Here is a 24899-nt window from a genome sequence, read left to right on the forward strand (position 1 = left end):
CTTCTTTGATCCATGTACCCTCATTGCTCTGATCTGTAGTTACCATGGAGGATTCATGGGATCCTGCTGATTCAACTGGGAATAAATTATCATCACCGTCTGTGTCCCTTTCGGTTTTTACGTTAGCCGTAGTGTTCGGATCGACAGCAGATCCCTGTGGTTCAGCCAGGACGTAATACTGGAGATACTGACTTGCTATTTCTGGTTGTGTTTTTTCACAGTTTGGCCATAATATTATTGAGGGATATGCAAAAGGTCCTGTAGGTACAGCTGGATCTACGTGTGCAAAATCTTCAGTGGTTGACTCTGTTTTGACATCATCGCAGTGTGGATGATATTTTTCCTCTGTGTCCGGTTCTGGTTTCAGATCGACAAAATGTGGATCATACTCCTCCTCTTTAATCTGTATGTTTTCCGGAAGAGGAACATCATATCCTCCCCTCACTGGACTTCCACACACCGGCTCCATCCCCCAAGGATCTCTTGGGATATTTGGGTCCTCATCATAGGACCAATTTTCCACTTCAAATTGGAAACTATGAGGAGCATGGTGAGGACTGTTGTCAGAATGGCTTTTCACTCTACTCTTTCTTGGTTTTTTGGTTTTTCCCTGTGAACACTTTCTAGGCTTCTTTTTTGCGTCTCTCCTTGGGAGGAAACACAAATGGCAAAAGAAAGACCTCGTCTGGTCTGTTTGTCGATTTTTTTTTTTCTGTGCTTCACCATGGATTGGACTTTGGATGACACAGCTAATGGAAAATTCCCAGCGCCTGTAATATTGTGAGCTAAGATCAAAGTTATAGTCAAGGATGTCAAACAAGGTGCGTGGCAAATAGTGCATCCTTTTTGCTTTGACAGCAAATTTATGTATCTCACATACTACAGCTCTCGTCAATAGTTTCAAGTCCAGTTTCTCTTTTCTCACCTGATTTTGATGTCACATCTAGATCTAAACCTATCTCTGTGCAGATAGGATAACTATTTAACTGTGCTTTACTCAGACGATTTCTCTTTACTTTTACAACACTTGTACTATGACTTAGCAGTGTGGTATTTTCCTCCTTTGACTGAAGTGCCAGCTTTCTTTTCTTAATAGTTTCCTTCCTTTCATATATCTGCACTGCAGATATCACAGATGCCATATCTTGCTCTGTGAGGCTCTTTGGGCTGCATGGTTGTATGGAAGGTGCTATGTCAACCGAGGTTGATTTAATCTGATTTGATTTGATACTCTTTTTACTTGGAGGTTCAATTTGTTTTTGTAACATGACTTAGTATCAAAAACTCACTGAACCATGCATGTCTACCATCCTTCTGCACAAACGCTCTGTGGAGCAGCTGTCCAACATCTATGTTTTTTCCCTGCATGGAAATTGAAGTTATGTTCAAGGACTGCATGGATGATCTTGCTTTTTGGTGAACACATTTCTTTGGCAAATTTAGCCACTTCAGACATAGTACCATATGTCAATAATTCAAGTTGGGCTTCTCTTTAGGTTTGTCTTTGTTCACACACAGGTCAAACCCATTTTCTTGCAAAGAGGGTAGCTGTGCATTATCATTTCCTCGAATGCTGCAAAGGTAAGAGGACTGATCCTTTGCAGGCTTTTGTGTTTGGCAGTTTCCATCAGCAGAAACTCAATAATCATGTATGTGGGATGAGGCTCATGAGTGTGATCAGGTACAGCTTCATCCTGACAAAGCTTTTGTTTTCTCTCTTGATAACACTTTTTTGGCACCAAACTGTGTGTTATTTTCATCAAGAGAAGATTTTTGCAAACAATTCTGTAGACTCTCAGGGAGCGTTTAAAATGTCTTTTTTCATTTTAGTTGTATCCTTTTTGCCAAGCATTGGGCAAATTTGCTGTGCAAATAGGCACTACGATACAGCTCATTGTGGAAATTTAGATGAAAGTTAAACTCCAGAATCTCAGTCATGAAAAACCTTTTGAGTTGATAGAAGTTCTGTGGCAAAAATGCAAATTTCAACCATGATGCCATTGGTCAGTAATTTGGGATCCAGTTTTTGTTTTATGCCAGATGCTACATTGAAATCAATTCCCAATTTCTTGCATCTGGAGTAAAAATAAAGCGGGCAATGTTCTACATGAGGTATTGAGAGGATTTCCTGAATTTGAGTGGCCCGCAATTTCCATAGAAAAATTGAGCTCCTTTTGGTAACCAGTGTTGGGGGAGCTGCCTACATTCAGGTCTATGACTGGAGCCTGGGAAGACCAGCTCTGCACGCATCCAAATTTCTGGACATCTTTACTCCCGTCCAGAGTTCCATTTGTTGAAAAGTCTTCAATAGTTTTGTTATGTCTTGTTCTTTATTTTCTTAAAGGCCTGTGCACACAGGTTGATATATTCTTTCGCTCCATTACAACAGGAATTTGGTCAACCAAATTTTGAGCAAGGTCAGAATCTTCACTTTGCAAATTAAGATCCAAGTTGTGTCTGATGATGTCAAGACAGATCTGTTCAAATGTTCCACACAACTCTTCTGCAAAGTCTGTAATTTCAGTCATTGCTCCTTAGTCAGTTTGTTTATATCAAGTTTTTTGTTTTGTTTACATTGGTTGACATGGAGCCTTAGACCTATTTCCTTACAGTAGGGATATTGATGCACAATGGTTGGTAAAATATGTTCTTTAGTTTCTGCATCTGAATCGGGATGGCATGTGAAAGCAAGATACATTGTCCTCTGTCGTTGATATGCTGAGCTCAGGGCTTACACTGCCCACACTAAGAAGTTTCTGGTCCTGTGCTGTCAATAAAGACGGCAAATCAAATATCTCTTTGAGAATTTGACTGCATCTGCACAGTCTCTCAGTTTTCTTACTGTATCCATAATTTTCCATGTAAAAAGTATTTCTCTGGTGTTGACTCTGAAAGTACAAGTCAAAGTTGTACTCAAGAATCTCCATGATGAAATTCTGTTGGGATGAATTCATTGCTAGGGCAAATTTAGCAATTTCAGACAGAAGATGTAACTGAAAAGGGTCAACACCAATGTTTTTGTTTGGGTCAAATCCAACATTGAATTTAAGGCCGACCCTTTCGGACCAATGGAATGGACCAACCTCAGAGAGGATTTGTTTAACACGGTTAGCACGCAACTTCCACATGTTGTTCTCTCTTCCTGCTTCCTCTGCTCAGTGTCACACTCATTTGGTTCATTTCCTGAAGTCGGTGTTTGCTCTTCACCACTAAAAAGCTTGTTTTTTTCAGGTTGACTTGCAGATGTGTTCACATCTGAGTTTAAAGCAGCTAAACTGGATCTGATGTCTGTGAGGATCACGAAAGGTTCCCTAATCCCCAGACAATTTGATTTTGACTCTCTAAGAATATAAGAGCTCAGAGAACAACTTTTGGGTTTTGTAAGTGATCGTGATCGCCAAATTTTTCTGGATCCGCAATTTCGTCTGAGTCTAGATCAGACTCTCCAAGAGGACAAGTATAGTTGCTCTTGGTTCCCATATTTCCTCTTGTTCTGTGTCACTATTACTGTAACTTTGCAGGGTGGCTCTTTTCCTTCTTTGTCTGCAGTGCCAGCTGTCTTTTTTGACAGTTTTTTTCGTTTCACTTATTTGCACAACAGATGATCGATTCTGTTTCATTGCAGGTTCATAGTGCTTGAAAACAATGGACTCTGGAGCAAAAACTTCACTGAACCAGACGACCCCACCATCCTCATGTGCCCTCGCTCTGCCAAACAACTTAAAAATATCTATGTCATGTCTTTTCTCTTCCGTGCCAATGTTGAAGTTGTGTAGGAGGACAGTATTGATGATCTTGTTTTTTTGTGGAACACAATACCCTGGTAAAGTGAGCCACTTCAAACATCATCCCAAACGTCAATCCACGTACGTCAAGTGCATCTTTAGGTTGGTCTTTGTTCACACACAGGTTCAAACCCATCTTCTTGCAAAGAGGGTACCTGTCCATTATCATTTCCTCGATTGCTGTGAAGGTAGACATAGATTTTTTTGCAGGGCTTTTGTGCTTGGTAGTCTGCATCAGTAGAAACTTTATTAGTCATGGTATGTGGACGATGATGATGCATGTGACCCTGGCCAGTTTCTTCCTCATAAATCTTATGTTCTCTCTCTTGATAGCATTTGGGACAATGTATAGCTTTCCCAGCATCAGTTTCATTCATGAACCTCATGTCAGGGAGTTCAAAAGCCATTTTCCTTCGTGTGGGGGAATTTCATTTTTGTAACTGCCGCTCTGATTTTTCTGATAGATTTTCTGGGCAAAATCATTGCGATACAGCTCATTGTGAAAATTTGTTTAACACGGTTCACATGAAAATGTTCTCTACTCCAGGATCTCTGACATGAAATATTTCTGGGCTAAGAGCAGTGATTGTGGCCAAAATAGCAAATTTCAACCATGATGCCATTGTGTAAGTAATTTGGTATCCAGATTTTGTTTTATGCTGGCCTCTACATTGAACTCAATGCCTAATTTCTTGCATCTGGAGTAAGGATAAAGCGGGCAATGTTTCCATGTGGTATGTAAGTGATCCTGATTGAATATGATTTGCCCGCAATTTCCACAAGAATCTGAGATCAGACTCTCAATGTCAGGACAATGAAGGAATTTATTTTCCTCTGTTCAATGACATCTACATTTTTATTCTTCTGGATGGCTCTTTTCTTCTGCCTTTTGCTTCATATTACTTTGTCTTTGTGACAGTTTTTTCCTGTTCCCTTTGTACATGATTAGGTGACCCTTTCCGCTTTTACTGCAGGCTTGGGGTTTTTTGTGTTCAAAAATATTTTTGGAACAAAAACTTCACTGAACCAGGCCATCTCACCATCCTTAAGTGCTCAAATGCTCTGTCAAACAGCTTCAAAATATCTGCAATGTCTCTCATGTCAACATGCTCCAAGTTGTGTTTTAGGATGGTATTGATGATCTTTTTTTTGAACACAATACTTTGGTAAAATGCCACTTCAAACATAATCCCAAACGTCAATTCACGTACATCAAGTGCACAATAGTTGGTTGGTCTTTGTTCACACACAGCTTTAATCACCCATTTTCTTGCATAGAGGGTATCTGTCCATTATCATTTCCTCTTGCTGTGAAGGTAGAGGATGGATCTTTCTGAAGGCCTTTGTGCTCTTTTGCAATTCAATTAAAGATGGCAAATGTGGGCGAGATGATGCATTTGACCCTGGCCAGTTTGTTTGTCACGAATCATATGTTCTCTCTCTTGAGCGCATTTGGGGCAGCGCATAGCTCTGTCAAATCAACTTCTTGGTTCTGTAAAGTTATTTTCAAGGACCTCATATCAGGGAGTTCAAAAACCCATTTTGCTACTGCCTCTGATTTTTTTTTAACTCTTCTTATCATTGAATTCATTTTAGACAAAAACTTTGTGAGCAAAGGCACTGCGATATAGCTCAGAAAGTGGAGATTTAGATGAAAGTTAAACTCCAGTATTTCTGTGATGAAATACTTTTGGGCTGAAGTTCGGAGGCAAAAGTTGCAAATTTCAACTTCAGGATGCCATTAGTCAGAATTTGGAAAACCAATTTTTGTTTTAGACCAGATGTTACATCGAAATCAATACCTAATTTCTTGCATCTGAGTAAGAATAAAGCAGGCAATTTTCTCCATGCGGTACTGAGAGATTTGCTGAATATGATTTGCCCGCAATTTCCACAACATAAACTGAGCTCCTTTTGGTTTTCAATTTCAGGAAAACTGCCTATTCTAAGACAACATCGTTTGCTTGACCTTCTTTGATCTTGTCTTTTGGCCTTTATATTCCTGTAGTTCAGTACACAGACTGACAGATTCCTTCTCTCAACTACAGCAGGAATTCGGGCAAATGGATTTTGGGCAAGGTCAGAATCTCCACTCTGCAAATCAGATCCAGGTTTGTCTGATAATGTCAAGACAGATCTGCTCAAATGTTCCACATAATTTTTCTGGGCTTTGATCACTTCATCATTGATCCATTGGTCAGTTTATTGATATGTGTTTTTTTTCATTGATGATGTGGGTTAACATGTAGCCTCAACCTATTTCTTTGCAGATGGGATAAGGATCCACAGTGGCTGGTGATAAATGTTCTTCAGATTGAGCATGTTCATTCCTTGGAGTCTGTGGGCTCAACATCACACTCCTCTGTTTTATATTCATCAGCTGAATTCAGATTTGACGCTGCTCACTATTGAACTTCTTGGTCCTGTGTGGTCAATGAAGATGGCAAATCAAAGATCTCCTCTGAGCATTTTACTCCATCTTGACAATCTTTCATTTGTCTAACTGTATCCATAATGTTACACATGAAATCATTTCTTGGTGTTCACTCTGAAAGTACAAGTCAAAGTTGTTTACTCAAGAATCTCCATGATAAAATTCTGTTGGGATGAATCATTGCTAGGGCAAATTTAGCAATTTCAGGAACACATTCCAATCTAGAGTCAACACTGATGTTTTGCAGTGGGCGCAAATCCATTTTGAATTCAAGGCCGACTCTTTGTTGAATGTGTCCACCTCAGAAGGATTTGTTCTACACGGTTAGCACGCAACTTCCACACTTGTTTCTATGTGTTCAATGTCACTTTTCATTCCTTGGAGTTTGACAGCTGGCAAACTGGATGAGATGTCATTGAGGATCAACAAAGGTGCTCCAGTGCCCAGATGACTCGATTCTGACTGTCTGAGAATATCAGAGGTCAGAGAACAATTTTTTGGGCTTTGATTTGTGACTGTGTCCGAGTCATCATCAGACTCTCCAAAAGGACAAGAGTCATCATAATCCCACTCTGCTGTTTGACTGGTACATAAATCAGTGTGATGAGAGAGTGAGTTTGTCTCTCTGTCTTGAGAAAGTCCTTTTCTGCACCTTTTGTTCACTCTTTCATCTGTTGTGAACAGGGCCCTCTTTTTCTGTTTATTTTTGAAATCAGGCTGTCTTCCTTGTGTCACCTCCTTGAAGTGAATTGCAAGGTGAGTACACCAGTATTTTTTGAAGGGGACTGTCTGGAAGGAATATGGCTCATTTTCAAAGTCCAGTCTCATTTTTCGAAAAGTGTTGATAAGTTGTTTTCTTCTCCTCAGCAGTTGTGATATCTTGAACCAAACTCGATTTCTTCTTTGTTGACTTTTGAGATCAAGATCAAAATTGTGCTCCAACACACCAAGAACAATAGGGCTGTAGGATGCGGTCAGTATTCTGGTGACATGTTCCAATTCTAGCATCACACCCTTAGTCAGCAAATCTGGATCTAGTCTTTGTTTTGACACCACGTCAAAGTTTAGACCAATTTCTTCACAATAAGGGAACTGAGTGGTAAGAAAATCCTCCTTCAGTTCTTCTGTTGACAGTGATCCTGAAACTCTTAATTCATCCTCATGCTCACGGTCTTCATCAGGTGCTCCACCCATCTCATCAAAAAGGCATTCTGTCTTTATGTTTCCGTTGGATGGTTCCTGTGAACACATGAATTCATCTTCTTGTTCACTATCATCAGTATCATCCATCTCCATTGGGAACCTTTCAGTCTTGCGCTCTGTAGATGCTTTGGCCAGCCCATTTTTGCTGTTGCATTCTGGCTTAGATGTGTCAAACAGAGTGAAAACTTCATTTCTATCCACAGGAGGTTTCCTGATCAGCTCTCTGACTTTGTAATGAATTCGAGCAGTAAAATCAATCCGCTGTTGCTCATTTTTCCAAGCCAAGATCAAAATTGTTCTCTAGAATGTTTGTTAGAAAACGACTTTTACCCTTGTTTACTGTTTTAGCAAAGTCACAGACCTCAAGTATGACAGCGTTTGTGTATGTCTATTTTTTTCTTTGTGCTGGATGCTACATTAAAGTCCAATCCAATTCTGTTGCTGTGATAGAATGGTTGTGGACGCCTTGAATATTTCTTAACATGCGTTATGCGCCACTGCCATACTTTGTTTGCATCCATCTTTTTTGTCCTGCAGGCGTCCCTCTACAGTGGTTTCCGTTGGTCATCTATGTCTTCCTTTGCTGTATTAGTACAGGAGAAACAAAAAAGACAAATTAGTCACACTCCGATTTTAGTCATACAAAATTTAAATGTATAACATATGTAATATTTGTTAGACTAAAAGAAAGACTTGACTGTGACAGAGCACCGAAGAAATGAGTCCTCCTTAAGGGAACTAACTATTATATTTTTCTTTCCTGAAACCTGCAAATAAGTTAGCAATCCTGAGTTTCCGGTTCCTCTCATCTCAAAGTCAATGGGTTTTTTGAATGGATTTTAGGTAAGATGGCTGAAATAAGGTCTTTGGTTACACAAGAGCGAGAGGCTATAAGGTATATTTACTATAATATAGTATATTACAGTATATTTACTATAATAGAGCATATTATAGTATCTGTGTCATCCTACAGTAAAATGTCATCCCTGGGCCACTCTGTTTCAGACCAGTTCACATAGTGTGATTCCACTTTGCTACATACCTTGTGAGACATGATTTAGTTCAGCTAGGAGTTCATCCAGCATGTGGCTCACACTGTGAGTCTGTATCCTAATTAGACGTACTCCAATCGGCAACAGGACGATTCTGGTTCAGCGCAACCTTGGATGAAAAAAGTTTGAATGTTTGTTAACTCATGTATGCAACGCTCACGAGTGAGAAAAAGAAGTGAGAAACAGGAATAACTGACAACACATGTAAGCAATAGCTTAAGGTAGTCCTCTAACAGCCAGGAATGAGATTCTGACATCCAGTAAATCTGCCAATTTAAGTACATCGATCTGCTATTTAATTCAGACTGAATCAATAAGGAAATCAACAGTGTATGTGGCTCTGACAGAGGGAGGGGACAGACAGAAATTTAGGGTTTGTTGACCTGTCTGCAAGCAGGTTAGGTTCACAGTTACTATGGTAACTTACCCACACTTAGAAGCCTCCAGCAGACTGAGATTTTTGCAATTTTATAAGTTTAGTGCAAGCTACACTGTGCAGCATGGACCTAAATAAACTTGGGTACATCAGATTTGATGTATGACACTGTACAATGACAATACTTACTGAACTGCAGGCTACGACCTCCATCCATTGATGTCAACATCCATGAACAAAAATGCCGTCATCCATCTATGTTGCTGTAGCGGTGAGAGCAAAAGGAAGAAGTGACTTATTTAGGAATTAATATACACCAGACAGACAAATGGAAAAATGGAAAAAGACAATGGAATGAAGCCTCACTATTTAACTAGAAATGTTTTATGCAATTTATGCAATCAATGGGTCTTTGACGAAAAACACAGTTGAAAGTATTGACAATTATTTAATCAATGAGTTAGTGTTAAATTATCTGGATAGAAAAAGAACATTTCTTTAACACACTTACGAGTCTGAGGGTCTAATTAGAAAAAAAAACAAACAAAAAATTACTTATAATAAGTATATAATAGTATATAATATAATATAAATATTATAATCATAAATGTAAATGGACTGGAAAAAAAACCAATATACAAGAATTCAAAATAGAAATAGAACATTATATCCAAACATTACAGGGACTGAAAAACAGAAAAGCTGAGAAAACACTAGACATTTATAAATGGTTAAATATTTTCTTTTATACCTTGGTTTTTATACTGTTTTGGGGGAGTTGTTTGTAATGTTTAGCTTTGCTTTGTCTTTTTGTTTTTCTTATGCTTTGTTTGCAGTGACCACTACTTCCTGTTTGTTAACTTGTAAATATGCATGAGCCATGTATGCAATAGATGATAAAAAGCGTGGGAAAATATGGCGTAGAAGTGCACTAAGGATGCATGTGTGACGGTGCAGCTTGCACTTAAAAACCGTTCAGTCTGCAGGAGGCTTAAAATACGACTTTAGATACCTATCTTTCTGAAAAGGAAACCAGCTTCCCTTATCTCAGGTTAATTTACTAAGAGTAAACCCATGGTGTGAAACAAACAAACACAGTCCTGGTGTAACGAGGATATTGTGGCATTTAAAGCTTTAATGCAAAAAGTTTCCGACAAGTCCTGAAGCTAATTCAAAACCTCTTTCTTCCTCAACCTGTCGCCTATTAACGTTATTAAACACAGTTTTCGGAACTGCAACAAAACAGGTAAATCGTAAGTAGGTTCTGATGTGAATTTACGACGAAAATTGAGTACTTTTGGTCGTATTTGAGTCATTGTCTAGCGAAACACAACATAAAGGGAGACAACAAGGCCGCTTGTGCCTCTTTTTGTAAAGCACAACCGCTGCCATGATCGAAACAAACGAAACAAACGGGTGTGAATGTACCTCATGTAAGCTGAAGAATCACAGAGCCATCCTTCATCGGTGTCAAACCACGGACATATTCCCAAACGACCCTCTTCTTTTGTATAATTACAGGCCGTTAATCTGCAGAATGGCGACGGAGCTCTGAGTGCGCGGGAACTGACGAAGGAAGAGCTAAGTGTAAGGACTTCAAAATAAAAGCAGAGGTGATGTCACTTCCGGTAGCGTCACATGACAGTTTGAGAGTGTGCTGCGATCGATTGATAGATAGAATATATTTTTATTATATTGTCATTATTGCTATGTAATTATTAGTGGTAGAGTATATAGTATATGAGGTTATAGGATTAAGAGTCCCAGGTCTAGCGTGTGGGAGTAGAGAGGCAGAAAAGCCAGCTGAGGCCAAACAATGTGGAGAAAATATCATTTCTAAATTAAAATGCTTTAACTAAATGTCTCTGAATATTATTGTTTATTTCACCTTGTTATCCATGTCTATTACAGTTATAATGACGTTCAATGAGAACTAGCAAAATATTTACCAACAGTTCAGACCATTTATATGTGTAACTTGACTAGACACCTCAAATTTATTCTCAGTTAATGAATAAAACCACTACATAGCACTATCAACTTACTGACGCATAGCACCACCATCATTGGGTCATATAGTAATGATAAGAAATAGTCGCCATATCCTGCAAAAACTAAATAAACTGATGCACAACACCTGTTACATACCCTTTTGGGCTGGGGAGAAGGAAGCTTTCTACACAAACAATTAGTAACCTAGTGACTGCTGAAAAAAAAGTTGAAAATAATATCGGAGGTGGTGCGCACAAACATACATGCAAACTAAAAAAGCTCCGCCCCCCTCCCTTTTTGAAAAATCGTCATGATTTTTTACAAGATTGTTGGAAGTTTTGTGCATCCATTTATCATTTTAGACTACATATTTTGCATACTGCAATTCATACAGCAGAGCCCACTTTGGGTTTTACACAAGTCAAGTTTCTTAAAATAGCAATAGGCGGTTATCAAATGTGAGTGAGATTTATCTGCAGTACACTGAGCAAATAATAATAATAAAGAAACAACAAGCCTGTCCTATTTGGTATAAGGACATAGTATTGAAAAAGATCATACAGCAGAGGATGGGATGCTTTTGCAGTTTTATATAAAATGTAACAAATCAGCAATGGGCAATAGACAAGTCTATACAGATCCAGCTCATTTTCATTTATAGTGTACATCTGTATTATGCAGTGTATGAAAGCGATGAATAAAGTAAAGGCACATTCATCTTTACAAATTTACATCACAGCTTCAAGAAACGGCCACAGTTTCCGTTATTTTCAAACCATTTCATTTTCTTTGTAAACTAAAACATGAATAAATGTCAGTAGTATGAGATCTAAAAAGGCACTCATAAACATTCAAGTGAAAAAAAACAAATTTATAAAACAAAAAACATAAGAGATCAAGTTCATCTAAAAACAGGAAAGCCTGTCTTTAATAACAATGCTGACAAATATTGGTTAGTACATTAATCTGCTATCCACAAAGTATGAAAATTAAATTTAAAAAAAATAGACCACGAAAAAAACTCCATTAAAAATACTTAAACTTTAGCATCAGAGCATGACATTGACAACACATTGCATTGAAACATTTTAGTCATATCTATTATATTTTTTGGGCCTCCAAGGCTAGAAAGTCTTAAATGACTATTATACGGGAAAGAAAAAGATCCTCATACAAATATATAAATACATGATATAAATTAGTTAAAACAATTTCCATCTTATCCTTTTCAAAACAAAACCAAATAGTAAAATATTGACAGCCTCTGCATTCGAACATATTGGTCAGATTTATCAAGGATTTTGGGTCTTCATGTCTTCAAAGAGTTTAATGTTTACCCTCTTAAGTATACATACAGCACTGAAATAAATCATGAACTACATTCTCTCCTACCAGTAAAGGCAGCTGATGGCATCTGTTTTGTGTAAAACACACCTTCCTCGTATGTGATCCATAATTTAGATCTTCAAGGTTATAAATCCTGTTTGATGCAACCTTCATTTTCTGTGAACTCCATAATGGTGCAAGTCACCTGGTTCATGTTCTTGCTCTTCTCTAAACCATGTACCCTCCTTGCTCTGATCTGTAGTTACCATGTAGTATTCATGGGATCCTGCTGGTTCAACTGGTTTAAAATGATGAACACCATCTATGTCCCATTCAGTTTTTATGTTAGTCGCAGTGTTTGGATCTACAGCAGATCCCTGTGGTTCAGCCAGAACGTAATACTGAAGATACTGATTTACTGTTTCTGGTTGTGTTTTTTCACAGTTTGGCCATAATATCATTGAGGGATAAACAAAGGGTCCTGTAGGTACAGCTGGAACTACATGCGTGACATCTTCAGTGGATGACTCTGTTTTGACATCATCGCAGTGTGGATGACATTTTTCTTCTGTGTCCGGGTCTTGTTTCACATTGCCATAATGTGGATCATACTCCTCTTTAATCTGTATGTTTTCCTGAAGAGGAACATCACATCCTCCACTCACTTGACTTCCTCTAATCGGCACCACTGTCCCAGGATCTGTTGCAGACATTGTGTCCTCATCATGGGACACGTTTCCGTTGTTAGTTTGGACACCGTCAAAAAAATGGACATGACTGACATCAGAATGACAATTCACTGGGCACACGCTACCCTCATTAGTTATCTTGTTTGTTTTTTCTCCAGAACACTTTCTAGGCTTCTTTTTTCGTCTCTCCTTGGGAGGAAACACAAATGGCAAAAGAAAGACCTCGTCTGGTCTGTTTCGATTTACTTGACGTTGCTTCACCATGGATATGACTTTAGATGACACAGCAATGGAAAATTCCCAGCGCCTATAATCTTGTGAACTAAGATCAAAGTTATGGTCAAGGATGTCAAACACAGTGTGTGGCAAATAGTGTCCCATTTTCTTTGAAGCAAATTTATGTATCTCACATACTACAGCTCTCGTCAATAGGTTCAAGTCCAGTTTCTGTTTCTCACCTGATTTTGATGTCACATCTAGATCTAAACCTATCTCCTTGCAGATAGGATAACTATTTAACTGTGCTTGACTCAGACGATTTCTCTTTACTTTCACAACACTTGTACTATGACTTAGCAGTGTGGTATTTTCCTCCTTTGACTGAAGTGCCAGCTTTCTTTTCTTAATAGTTTCCTTCCTTTCATATATCTGCACTGCAGATATCATAGATGCCATATGTTGCTCTGTGAGGCTCTTTGGGCTGCATGGTTGTATGGAAGGTGCTATGTCAACCGAGGTTGATTTAATCTGATTTGATTTGATACTCTGTTTACTTGTAGGTTCAATTTGTTTGTAACATGACTCAGTATCAAAAACTTCACTGAACCATGCATGTCTACCATCCTTCTGCACAAACGCTCTGTGGAGCAGCTGTCCAACATCTATGTTTTTTCCCTGCATGGAAATGTTGAAGTTATGTTCAAGGACTGCATGGATGATCTTACTTTTTGGTGAACACATTTCTTTGGCAAATTTAGCCACTTCAGACATAGTACCATATGTCAATTCATTCAAGTTGGGCTTCTCTTTAGGTTTGTCTTTGTTCACACACAGGGTCAAACCCATTTTCTTGCAAAGAGGGTAGCTGTGCATTATCATTTCCTCGAATGCTGCGAAGGTAAAGGACTGATCCTTTGCAGGCTTTTGTGTTTGGCAGTTTCCATCAGCAGAAACTTCAATAATCATGTTATATGGGTGAGGCTCATGAGTGCGACCAGGTACAGCTTCATCCTGACAAAGCTTTTGTTTTCTGTCTTGATAACACTTTGGGCACCAAACTGTGGTTATTTTATCAAGAGAAGATTTTTGCAAACACTTCTGTAGACTCTCAGGGAGCGTAAAATGTCTGTTCATTTTAGTTGTACTCAATGACTTTATTTTGGGCCAAATTTGCTGTGCATAGGCACTACGATACAGCTCATTGTGGAGATTTAGATGAAAGTTAAACTCCAGAATCTCAGTCACGAAATTCTTTTGGGTTGATAGAAGTTCTGTGGCAAAAATGCAAATTTCAACCATGATGCCATTGGTCAGTAATTTGGGATCCAGATTTTGTTTTATGCCAGATGCTACATTGAAATCAATTCCCAATTTCTTGCATCTGGAGTAAAAATAAAGCGGGCAATGTTCTACATGAGGTATTGAGAGGATTTCCTGAATTTGAGTGGCCCGCAATTTCCATAGAAACAAATTGAGCTCCTTTTTGTAACCAGTGTTGGGGGAGCTGCCTACATTCAGGTCTATGACTGGAGCCTGGGAGGGACCAGCTCTGCACGCATCCAAATTTTGGACATCTTTACTCTCCAGAGTTCCATTTGTTGAAAAGTCTTCAATAGTTTTGTTATGTCTTGTCTGTATTTTCTTAAAGGCCTGTGCACACCTTGATATATTCTTTCGCTCCATTACAACAGGAATTTGGTCAACCAAATTTTGAGCAAGGTCAGAATCTCCTCTTTGCAAATTAAGATCCAAGTTGTGTCTGATGATGTCAAGACAGATCTGCTCAAATGTTCCACACAACTCTTCTGCAAAGTTTGTAATTTCAGTCATTGCTCCCTTAGTCAGTTTGTTTATATCAAGTTTTTTGTTTTGTTTACATTGGTTGACATGGAGCCTTAGACCTATTTCCTTACAGTAGGGATATTGATGCACAATGGTTGGTAAAATATGTTCTTTAGTTTCTGCATCTGAATCGGGATGGCATGTGAAAGCAATACCATTGTCCTCTGTCGTTGATATGCTGAGCTCAGGGCTTACACTGCCCACACTAAGAAGTTTCTGGTCCTGTGCTGTCAATAAAGACGGCAAATCAAATATCTCTTTTGAGAATTTGACTGCCTCTGCACAATCTCTCAGTTGTCTTACTGTATCCATAATTTTCCACATACAAGTATTTCTCTGGTGTTGACTCTGAAAGTACAAGTCAAAGTTGTACTCAAGAATCTCCATGATGAAATTCTGTTGGGATGAATTCATTGCTAGGGCAAATTTAGCAATTTCAGACAGAAGATGTAACTGAAAAGGGTCAACACCAATGTTTTTGTTTGGGTCAAATCCAACATTGAATTTAAGGCCGACCCTTTCGGACCAATGGAATGGACCAAACTCAGAGAGGATTTGTTTAACACGGTTAGCACGCAACTTCCACATATTGTTCTCTCTTCCTGCTTCCTCTTGCTCAGTGTCACACTCATTTAGTTCATTTCCTGAAGTCGGTGTTTGCTCTTCACCACTAAAAAGCTTGTTTTTTTCAGGTTGACTTGCAGATGTGTTCACATCTGAGTTTAAAGCAGCTAAACTGGATCTGATGTCTGTGAGAATCACGAAAGGTTCCCTAATCCCCAGACAATTTGATTTTGACTCTCTAAGAATATAAGAGCTCAGAGAACAACTTTTGGGGTTTTGTAAGTGATCGTGATCGCCAAATTTTTCTGGATCCGCAATTTCGTCTGAGTCTAGATCAGACTCTCCAAGAGGACAAGTATAGTTGCTCTTGGTTCCTATTTCCTCTTGTTCTGTGTCACTATTACTGTAACTTTGCAGGGTGGCTCTTTCCTTCTTTGTCTGCAGTGCCAGCTGTCTTTTTTTGACAGTTTTTTTCGTTTCACTTATTTGCACAACAGATGATCGATTCTGTTTCATTGCAGGTTCATAGTGCTTGAAAACAATGGACTCTGGAGCAAAAACTTCACTGAACCAGACGACCCCACCATCCTCATGTGCCCTCGCTCTGCCAAACAACTTAAAAATATCTATGTCATGTCTTTCTGTGCCAATGTTGAAGTTGTGTTGGAGGACAGTATTGATGATCTTGTTTTTGGTGGAACACAATACCCTGGTAAAGTGAGCCACTTCAAACATCATCCCAAACGTCAATCCACGTACGTCAAGTGCATCTTCAGGTTGGTCTTTGTTCACACACAGGTTCAAACCCATCTTCTTGCAAAGAGGGTACCTGTCCATTATCATTTCCTCGATTGCTGTGAAGGTAGACGTAGATTTTTTTGCAGGCTTTTGTGCTTGGTAGTCTGCATCAGTAGAAACTTTATTAGTCATGGTATGTGGACGATGATGATGCATGTGACCCTGGCCAGTTTCTTCCTCATAAATCTTATGTTCTCTCTCTTGATAGCATTTGGGACAATGTATAGCTTTCCCAGCATCAGTTTCATTCATGAACCTCATGTCAGGGAGTTCAAAAGCCATTTTCCTTCGTGTGGGGGAAGATTTCATTTTTGTAACTGCCGCTCTGATTTTCTGATAGATTTTCTGGGCAAAATCATTGCGATACAGCTCATTGTGAAAATTCACATGAAAATTATACTCCAGGATCTCTGACATGAAATATTTCTGAGCTAAGAGCAGTGATGTGGCAAAATAGCAAATTTCAACCATGATGCCATTGGTAAGTAATTTGGTATCCAGATTTTGTTTTATGCTGGCCCCTACATTGAACTCAATGCCTAATTTCTTGCATCTGGAGTAAGGATAAAGCGGGCAATGTTCTCCATGTGGTATTGAGAGAATTTGCTGAATATGATTTGCCCGCAATTTCCACAAGAATAAACTGAGCTCCTGCTGGTTTTCAATGTCAGGGAAATCTAAGGAATTTATAGCACTATGTGCATCTACATTTTGATTCTTCTGGATATCCTGTTCTGCCCTCTTCATATTACTTTGTCTTCTGTGCCTTATTTTCCTGTAGGCCTTTGTACAGATTACTAGATTCTTTCGCTGTACTACAGCAGGAATTTGTTCAAAAATATTTCTCGCAAGGTCAGAATCTTCACTTTGCATATCAAGGTCCAGGTTGTGTCTAAGAATGCCAAGACAGATCTGCTCAAATGTTCCACTCAACTTTTCTGCAAAGTTTATCACTTCAGTCATTGCTCCATTGGTCAGTTTGTTGATGTCCAGTCTTTTGTTTTGATGATGTTGGTTAACATGTAGCCTCAGACCTATTTCCTTGCAGAAAGGATATGAATCCACAATAGTTGGTTGTTCTTCAATTTTAGCTAGCGATATGGGATCACCATTACACTCCCCGAGTCTTGAAACATTGCTGAGCTCAGGATTGACACTGGTCTGAAGTTCTTGGTCCCATGCAATCAATAAAGATGGCAAATTAAAGATCTCTTCAACATCACACTCTTCTGTTCTATATACTATATCACTGAATTCCAGTTTGACACCGCTCTCTGTCTCAACTTCTTGGTTCTGTATGGTCAATAAAAATGGCAAATCAAAGATCTCTTTTGAGCATTTTACTCCATCTTGACAATTTTTCAATTGTCTTACTGCATCCATCATGTTACACATAAAATCATTTCTCTGGTGTTCACTCAGAAAGTAGAAGTTAAAGTTGTACTCAAGAATCTCCATGATAAAATATTGTTGAGATGAATTCATTGCTAAGGCAAATTTTGCAACTTCAGGCAAAGCACATTCAAATGCAGAGTCAAAACCGATGTTTTGCTTTGGGCCAAATCCAACATTGAATTCAAGGCCGACTCTGTTTGACCAAACAAATGGACCAAACTCAGAGAGGATTTGTTTGACACGGTTAGCACGCAACTTCCACATCATCTGTGTTCCGATTTCCCCTTGTTCCATGTCACATTTGTTTGCTGTATTTCTTGGAGTCTGTGTTTTCTCTCTACCCCCACAAAGCACTTTTTGATCACGTTGACTTGCAAATGGTGGGTTCACATCTGAGTTTACAGTTTGTGAAATGGATTTCATGTCAGTTGAGGTCATGGAAGGGGCATGAATTACCAGACAACTTGAATTTGATTCTATAGCAAAGTCAGAGTTCAGAGAAGAATTTTTGGGGCTTTGAAAGTGATCCTGATAGCCAGTGTTTGCTGGATTTATGACTGTGTCTGGATCATAATCAGACTTTGGACAAGAGTCAAAATAATCCCAATCTGCTGTTTCACTGGTTTCTTCTTGTTCAAATTCAGATTCATTTGGTTCATTCCTTGGAGTCTGTGTTGGCTCCTCATCACCACAATGCCCTTTCTTAACAGGCTGACTTGCAGATGTGTTCACATTTGAGTTTACAGCGAGAAAACTGGAAAAGATATCATTGAGGATCAAGAAAGGTGCCCCAATGCCCAGACAACTTGATTCTGACTGTCTAAGAAAATCAGAGGTCAGAGAACAATTTTTGGGGCTTTGAAAGTGATCTTGATAGCCAGTGTTTACTGGATTGATGACTGTGTCTGGATCATAATCAGACTTTGCATGAGGACAAGAGTCATAACAATTCCACTCTGCTGTTTTACTGGCTGCCTCTTGTTCAGTGTCGCAGTCATTTGGTTCATTCCTTGGAGTCTGTTGTTGCTTCTCACCACCATGAAGTCCTTTTTTATTAGGTTGACTTGCAGATGTGTTCAAACTTGAATTTACAGCTGGCAAACTGGACGAGATGTCAGTGAGGATCAACAAAGGTGCTTCAGTGCCCAGACAACTTGACTCTGACTGTCTGAGAATATCAGAGGTCAGAGAACAATTTTTTGGGCTTTGATTTGTGACTCTTTCTGAGTCATCATCAGACTCTCCAAAAGGACAGGATTCATCATAATCCCACTTTTCTGTTTGACTCGTACATGAACCAGTGTGATGAGAGAGTGAGTTTGTCTCCATGTCTTCAGACTGTCCTTTTCTGCACCTTTTGTTCACTCTTTCATCTGTTGTGAACAGGGCCCTCTTTTTCTGTTTACTTTTGAAATTAGGCTGCCTTCCTTGTGTCACCTCCTTGAAGTGATATTGCAAGGCTCCCGTACAGCACAGTGCTTTTTTGAAGGGGACTGTCTGGAAGGAATATGGCTCATTTTCAAAGTCCAGTCTCATTTTTCGAACAGTGGTGATAAGTTGATTTCTTCTCCTCAGCAGTTGTGATATCTTGAACCAAACTCGATTTCTTCTTTGTTGACTTTTGAGATCAAGATCAAAATTGTGCTCCAACACACCAAGAACAATAGGGCTGTAGGATGCGGTCAGTATTCTGGTGACATGTTCCAATTCTAGCATCACACCCTTAGTCAGCAAATCTGGATCTAGTCTTTGTTTTGACACCACGTCAAAGTTTAGACCAATTTCTTCACAATAAGGGAACTGAGTGGTAAGAAAATCCTCCTTCAGTTCTTCTGTTGACAGTGATCCTGAAACTCTTAATTCATCCTCATGCTCACGGTCTTCATCAGGTGCTCCACCCATCTCATCAAAAAGGCATTCTGTCTTTATGTTTCCATTGGATGGTTCCTGTGAACACATGAATTCATCTTCTTGTTCACTATCATCAGTATCATCCATCTCCATTGGGAACCTTTCAGTCTTACGCTCTGTAGATGCCTTGGCCAGTCCATTGTTGCTGTTGCATTCTGGCTTAGATGTGTCAAACAGAGTGAAAACTTCATTTCTATCCACAGGAGGTTTCCTGATCAGCTCTCTGACTTTGTAATGAATTTGAGTAGTAAAATCAATTCGCTGTTGCTCATTTTCCAAGCCAAGATCAAAATTGTTCTCTAGAAAGTTTGTTAAAAAACGACTTTTACCCTTGTTTACTGTTTTAGCAAAGTCACAGACCTCAAGTATGACAGCGTTTGTCACTAATTGTAAGTCCAATTTTTTTTTTGTGCTGGATGCTATGTTAAAATCCAATCCTACTCTGTTGCAGTGATAAAATGGTTGTGGATGCCTTGAATATTTCTTAACATGCATAATGCGCCACTGCCATACTTTGTTTGCATCCATCTTTTTTGTCCTGCAGGTGTCCCTTTACTGTGGTTTCCTGTTCTTCATGGTCATCTATGTCTTCCTTTCCTGTATTAAGTACAGGATAAACAAAAAGGATAAAATATTCACACTATATCTCAGCTTTTAGTCATATGCAATTTAAATGAATAACGCATGTAATATTTGTAAGACAAAAAAAGATTTGATTCTTAAATGTGAGGATATTTGCGTTTGTCACTTCATTATTGTTTATTTCAAACCTTCAGGTTTTTGGATTGCTAATTAGAAAATACAGGTCATCTCATACCTCTTCCACAACAGTGTTAAGGTTAGTCTATGTATTGTATGTCTATAACTCTGTTTATATCCAATTTTTCTGCACAGCTGCATTTAAAAATCACACACCACGAATATTGTCAGGACATAAAATTTGTAGAATTAAATCAGTTATTAAACAGCGGTAGCTGCAGAGAGTTGTTGCTGATACGTTTGATCCAAACATTTTCAATAACTCAGGAGCATTGTAAAGTGATTTAATGGAAAGAAATAAAAACATAGGCAATCATTACTAAAATCATTGTTTTTTGATCAAACAAAAAATTGTCCTTCTGTCTACATTCATTGCTGTTTAGACTTTTAACCCACCTGCTCTGCAGTCAAAAAACAGTTCGCAATGTCTTGCTGTACAAGAGACACCCAACAGGATGGTCTAGCAATAATCTTACAGCACCACAAATTACAGTCACGCTGATTAAAAAATTACTTCTCCTGTCTTAGTATTTGCACATACCTACAAAAACTGTACAGCTTTCTATAACTTGAAAAACAGATGTGTTTTGATATTCTGTAAATATTTTTTTTTTATGAATTGCTATTCTTTATTGTCCTTTTGTATCCTTTATTTTCATACTTTTAAAGAATACAGTTGCAGTACTAGTTTTTTAAAATCTTTTCTTACTGTGTTTATTCTCATGCAACACACTACCAAGGCAAATTCCTTGTATGTAAAAACCTATTTGGCAGTGAACTTGATTGTGGAAGAGCACCTAAGAAATGAGTCTGGAAACCATGGAAACTAAATTTTATATTCTCCTTTTTGAATGGAGTTTAGATTAGATGGCTGAAATAAGGTCTCTGCTTAACACAAGAATGAGAGGCTTTAACAGGCTTTGCTCTACAACATAAACTCTAAATATAGTAAATATTATAGTAAATACCCAGTCGCAAATACAAAATTTTGTATGCATATTAAAAAAGGCGGTTACTAACAAGTTGGTAAAGGAGACTACAGCATGTAATCACGCCGGGCCGCTACGAACACGGCATCAAAGCCTTCCTGTGTAGGCGGCGTCAAATTGTGCAACTGTTCAGTCGTGGGATCCCCTGCTAACTTCTGTGTGCCTACAGAAAATGTCATCCCTGAGGCACTGTATTGCAGACCAGTTCACAGAGTGGGATTCCACTTTGCTACATACCTTATGAGACATGATTTGGTTCAGCTAGGAGTTCCTCCAACATGTCTCGCTCACACTGTGAGTCTGCATCTTAGTTAGACGTACTCCAATTGGCAATGGGACGATACTGGTTCAGTGCAACCTTGGATGAAACAAGTTTGAATGTTTATTAACTCGTGTATGCAACGCTCATGCAGCAACCAAAAAAATAGGAGCATAAACAACAATAGAGTAACTGAAACCAGGGAATTTCTAGTACAAAGTAAGTATTAAAGACAGTGGAAACCCAAATCTACAGTAGTCTTCAAACAATATAATATATTAAGCATCAGAAAGTATAAGAAATGACTTGATACAAATTTGTAATATATTCATTTCAGTTTTTGTTGACTTTCCTCACATTGGGTTTGAATTGGTTATGCTGGGCAAAGATGACGCGTGCATTTGGGAGAACCTCCTCTCTCTGTCAAATGTCATAGTTTGACAACTGGGTGAGTTTGAGAGTGAATGTTTGCATCAAATCCAACAAATGCAACTGCCTCCTCTAAGCTGCACTCTGAGAGGAGAGGAGGGAATAGGAGTGCAGGTGGGCCATTAATTACCATAGCAACGGTTACTGACACACAAACACAGAGAGGTGTGTGTGCTCTTCAATACACAGATTCCTGTGAACAGATTCAAACTTACAGAAATTTAAGTTTTGAAACAACTTCTTTGTGTCTCTCTGTCTGTTTCTGTGTATCTCTCTGTCTCTGTGTGTCTCCCTGTCTGTCTCATTGTGTCTCTATATCTGTCTCCCTGTCTCTAAATAAACGAACACAAACTGTGCATAGTGTAAGGAGCTGTTTGATTCAACGTCTTGAATTTAAAGGGATAGTTCAGGACTTTTGAAGTATGAGACAATTAATTTAAGTCATTGTATAGCATACAGTAGCTGGCAGTTGGTGCATTTCCTTGTTTGTAGAAACAGGCAGGGCACATACCCCACAAATCAGCATTTCAATTGTGTTTGTGTGTGCACGTGTTTTCCAACACAAAGGTGCTTGCAGATTCAAGCCATCAGAAGTTTCATATTTAAAGTGTCTCTCTCTTTCACAAACAGATACTTACACACATTTAAGAAATATTTCTAAACATCTCTCTCTCTCTTCAGTCCTGTTGCCAGGATTATGTTACTCTCTAAAGATTTAACACTCCACCTGAGGGGCCACAAGGGCCAATGCTGGTAATATAAAGGGTCAGTTAACCATTAATTACTAGTGGACAAGTAGACCAGGCATCACTAACTGGCATCTTTGTATTGGAAAAATCACACACACACCAGGATGGCACTCTCTGTGTGTGTGTGTGTAAGTGCCCGTTGCCATGGTAATTAATGGCCCAGGTGCACCCCTCCTCTCCCCTCTCCTCTCAGGTCTGCTCAAAGGAGGCAGCTGAATTTGATGGAAATGTCCTTGTCAAACTCCTCCATTTTACAGCCATACCTTTCAACAAATAATCAAAATATTACAAAGGGAAGACAGAAAGACAGAGACAGGCAGTAAGACAAAGAGAGATAGACACAGCGAGTAAGAGAGACAGACAGACAGAGAGAAAGACAGACAAGGAGATGAAGAGAGAGAGAAAGGTAGAAAGACAGACAGATAGAAAGACAGAGACAGACAGACAGTGAGAAAGACAGAGGATGGCAGACAGACAGAAAGAGACACAGATAGACAGTAAGAGAGACACAGAAAGACAGAAAGACAGACAGAGATGAAGAGAGAGAAAGGTAGAAAGACAGACAGATAGAAAGACAGAGACAGACAAAAAGACAGAGAGAAAAATAGAAACAGAGAGAAAGAAAGAGATGCAGAAAGACAGAGGCAGACACAGAGAAGGAAAAACAGAGAGACACAGAAAGACAGACAAAGAGATGAAAAGAGAGAGGAAGGGCCAATTAAGGGCCCCCTCCACCTGAGGGGCCACATGAAGGCAATATAAAGGGTCAATTAACCATTAATTGCTAGTGGACAAGTGGACCAGGCATCACTAAATGGCATCTTTGTATTGGAAAAGTCACGCACACACCAGGATGGCACTCTGTGTGTGTGTGTGTAAGTGCCTGTTGCCATGGTAATTAATGGTCCAGGTGCACCCCTCCTCTCCCCCCTAAATAAGAAAAGTCATAGCAATAATGTCCTGAACGAGCTTAACTTTGCTTTAACTATGCATTTGGACAACAATAGTGTGGATGCTTAAGCACCATCGATCAAATATGAGTTTGGCACATACTATAACGGAGAACTGTCCATTAAGGTTACTTAATATTTCATAAAGCACAACCGCCGCCATAACAGAAAAGAGGTTAAATAAATGTGTGTACACGTACCTAATTTAGGCTGAAAAATTGCTTCATTGTTAAAACCACGTATTGTTTCCAAGGCGATGTCTTCATGTGTAAATAAAGGCTCAAAAGTCTTCTCGACTGTCGAGGAAAGGAGTAAACAATGGCACTGCAGGTCTGGGTGTACTGGAAGTGACCAAGGAAGTTCCGGGGAGGGCGGCGGGACTTCAAAATAAAAGTGTTTTAGAATTAAGAGAGCAGTGTGACAAATAAATATATGCAGCATTTCATGAAATCGTTTCCCTGCTGCCTGTTCTTTTCTGGTGCATAGTAATAAAGGAGGTAAAAGATGGATTTATTCATCACAAACCTCTACAATATATTTGCAGTACTGCACATGAGCGTGCACACTGAATGAATTCAAGGAAGGATGCTTCATGATTGATGGCAATTTTTTTCAGTCTTCAGATGTACATTTGTGAAAACTCAAAATGTTCAGTCCTTTGCAGATTATTTCAGAAAAGAGAACATGCAGCTGTCCTTTATGTTGAGGTAAAATTTAATATTTTATTCAACAAATTTGCATTGTGTCGCATCAGATATCAAGGATTCCACCTATATTCTGTAATATTTTTACAAGCACTGTAGTGAAGGCCGTATAGCTGAAGATCCCCTGACCCCCCATAAAACCTGAAAGAAGCAGACTACTTTTGTTTTGATGAAATACCTGCAGAAAAGGCAAGTGCATACAAATTCACCACAATGCAGGTAATTGTTTGGTGCCCAAATCTTTCAGATGGGGAAACCTAAAGTGCCCCATTTCCCATGTGTGAAAGCCACTGTCCATCACCTGTTTTGTGCTAAATTGTATGCTTAAAAAAAAACAAAAAACAAAAAAAACTATTTCTGACGACAAATTGAGAATATTTGATAATCTGAGGTAGAACGGTCAGTACTGAATACTTTTAAAACAGCAATAAGCACATACAAAAGATCAGTTAGATAACTCTGCATCCCATTTAA

The 24899-nt window shown here is 38.9% G+C and overlaps 1 protein-coding gene and 1 long non-coding RNA gene across 2 annotated transcripts; both read right to left on the bottom strand.

The window, feature by feature from the left end:
* Window positions 1-7979: 7979 nt before the first annotated feature.
* LOC121955217 lies at window positions 7980-10396 on the bottom strand. Its single transcript, XR_006106617.1, has 4 exons — window positions 10279-10396; window positions 9040-9113; window positions 8465-8583; window positions 7980-8005 (listed from the first exon to the last, which is right to left on the bottom strand). It is a non-coding gene; the product is annotated as an uncharacterized LOC121955217 (long non-coding RNA).
* A 4713-nt stretch (window positions 10397-15109) lies between these two features.
* Window positions 15110-23943, bottom strand: LOC121955829. The gene is made up of 4 exons (XM_042503919.1): window positions 23922-23943; window positions 21572-21692; window positions 15633-20183; window positions 15110-15145 (listed from the first exon to the last, which is right to left on the bottom strand). The coding sequence occupies exons 3-4, from the start codon at window positions 20112-20114 to the stop codon at window positions 15110-15112; spliced, it is 4518 nt and encodes a 1505-aa protein (XP_042359853.1). The 5' UTR covers window positions 20115-20183; window positions 21572-21692; window positions 23922-23943.
* Window positions 23944-24899: the final 956 nt, after the last annotated feature.

Source organism: Plectropomus leopardus, chromosome 16 (assembly GCF_008729295.1).
Source record: "Plectropomus leopardus isolate mb chromosome 16, YSFRI_Pleo_2.0, whole genome shotgun sequence".
Classification (NCBI taxonomy): domain Eukaryota; kingdom Metazoa; phylum Chordata; class Actinopteri; order Perciformes; family Serranidae; genus Plectropomus; species Plectropomus leopardus.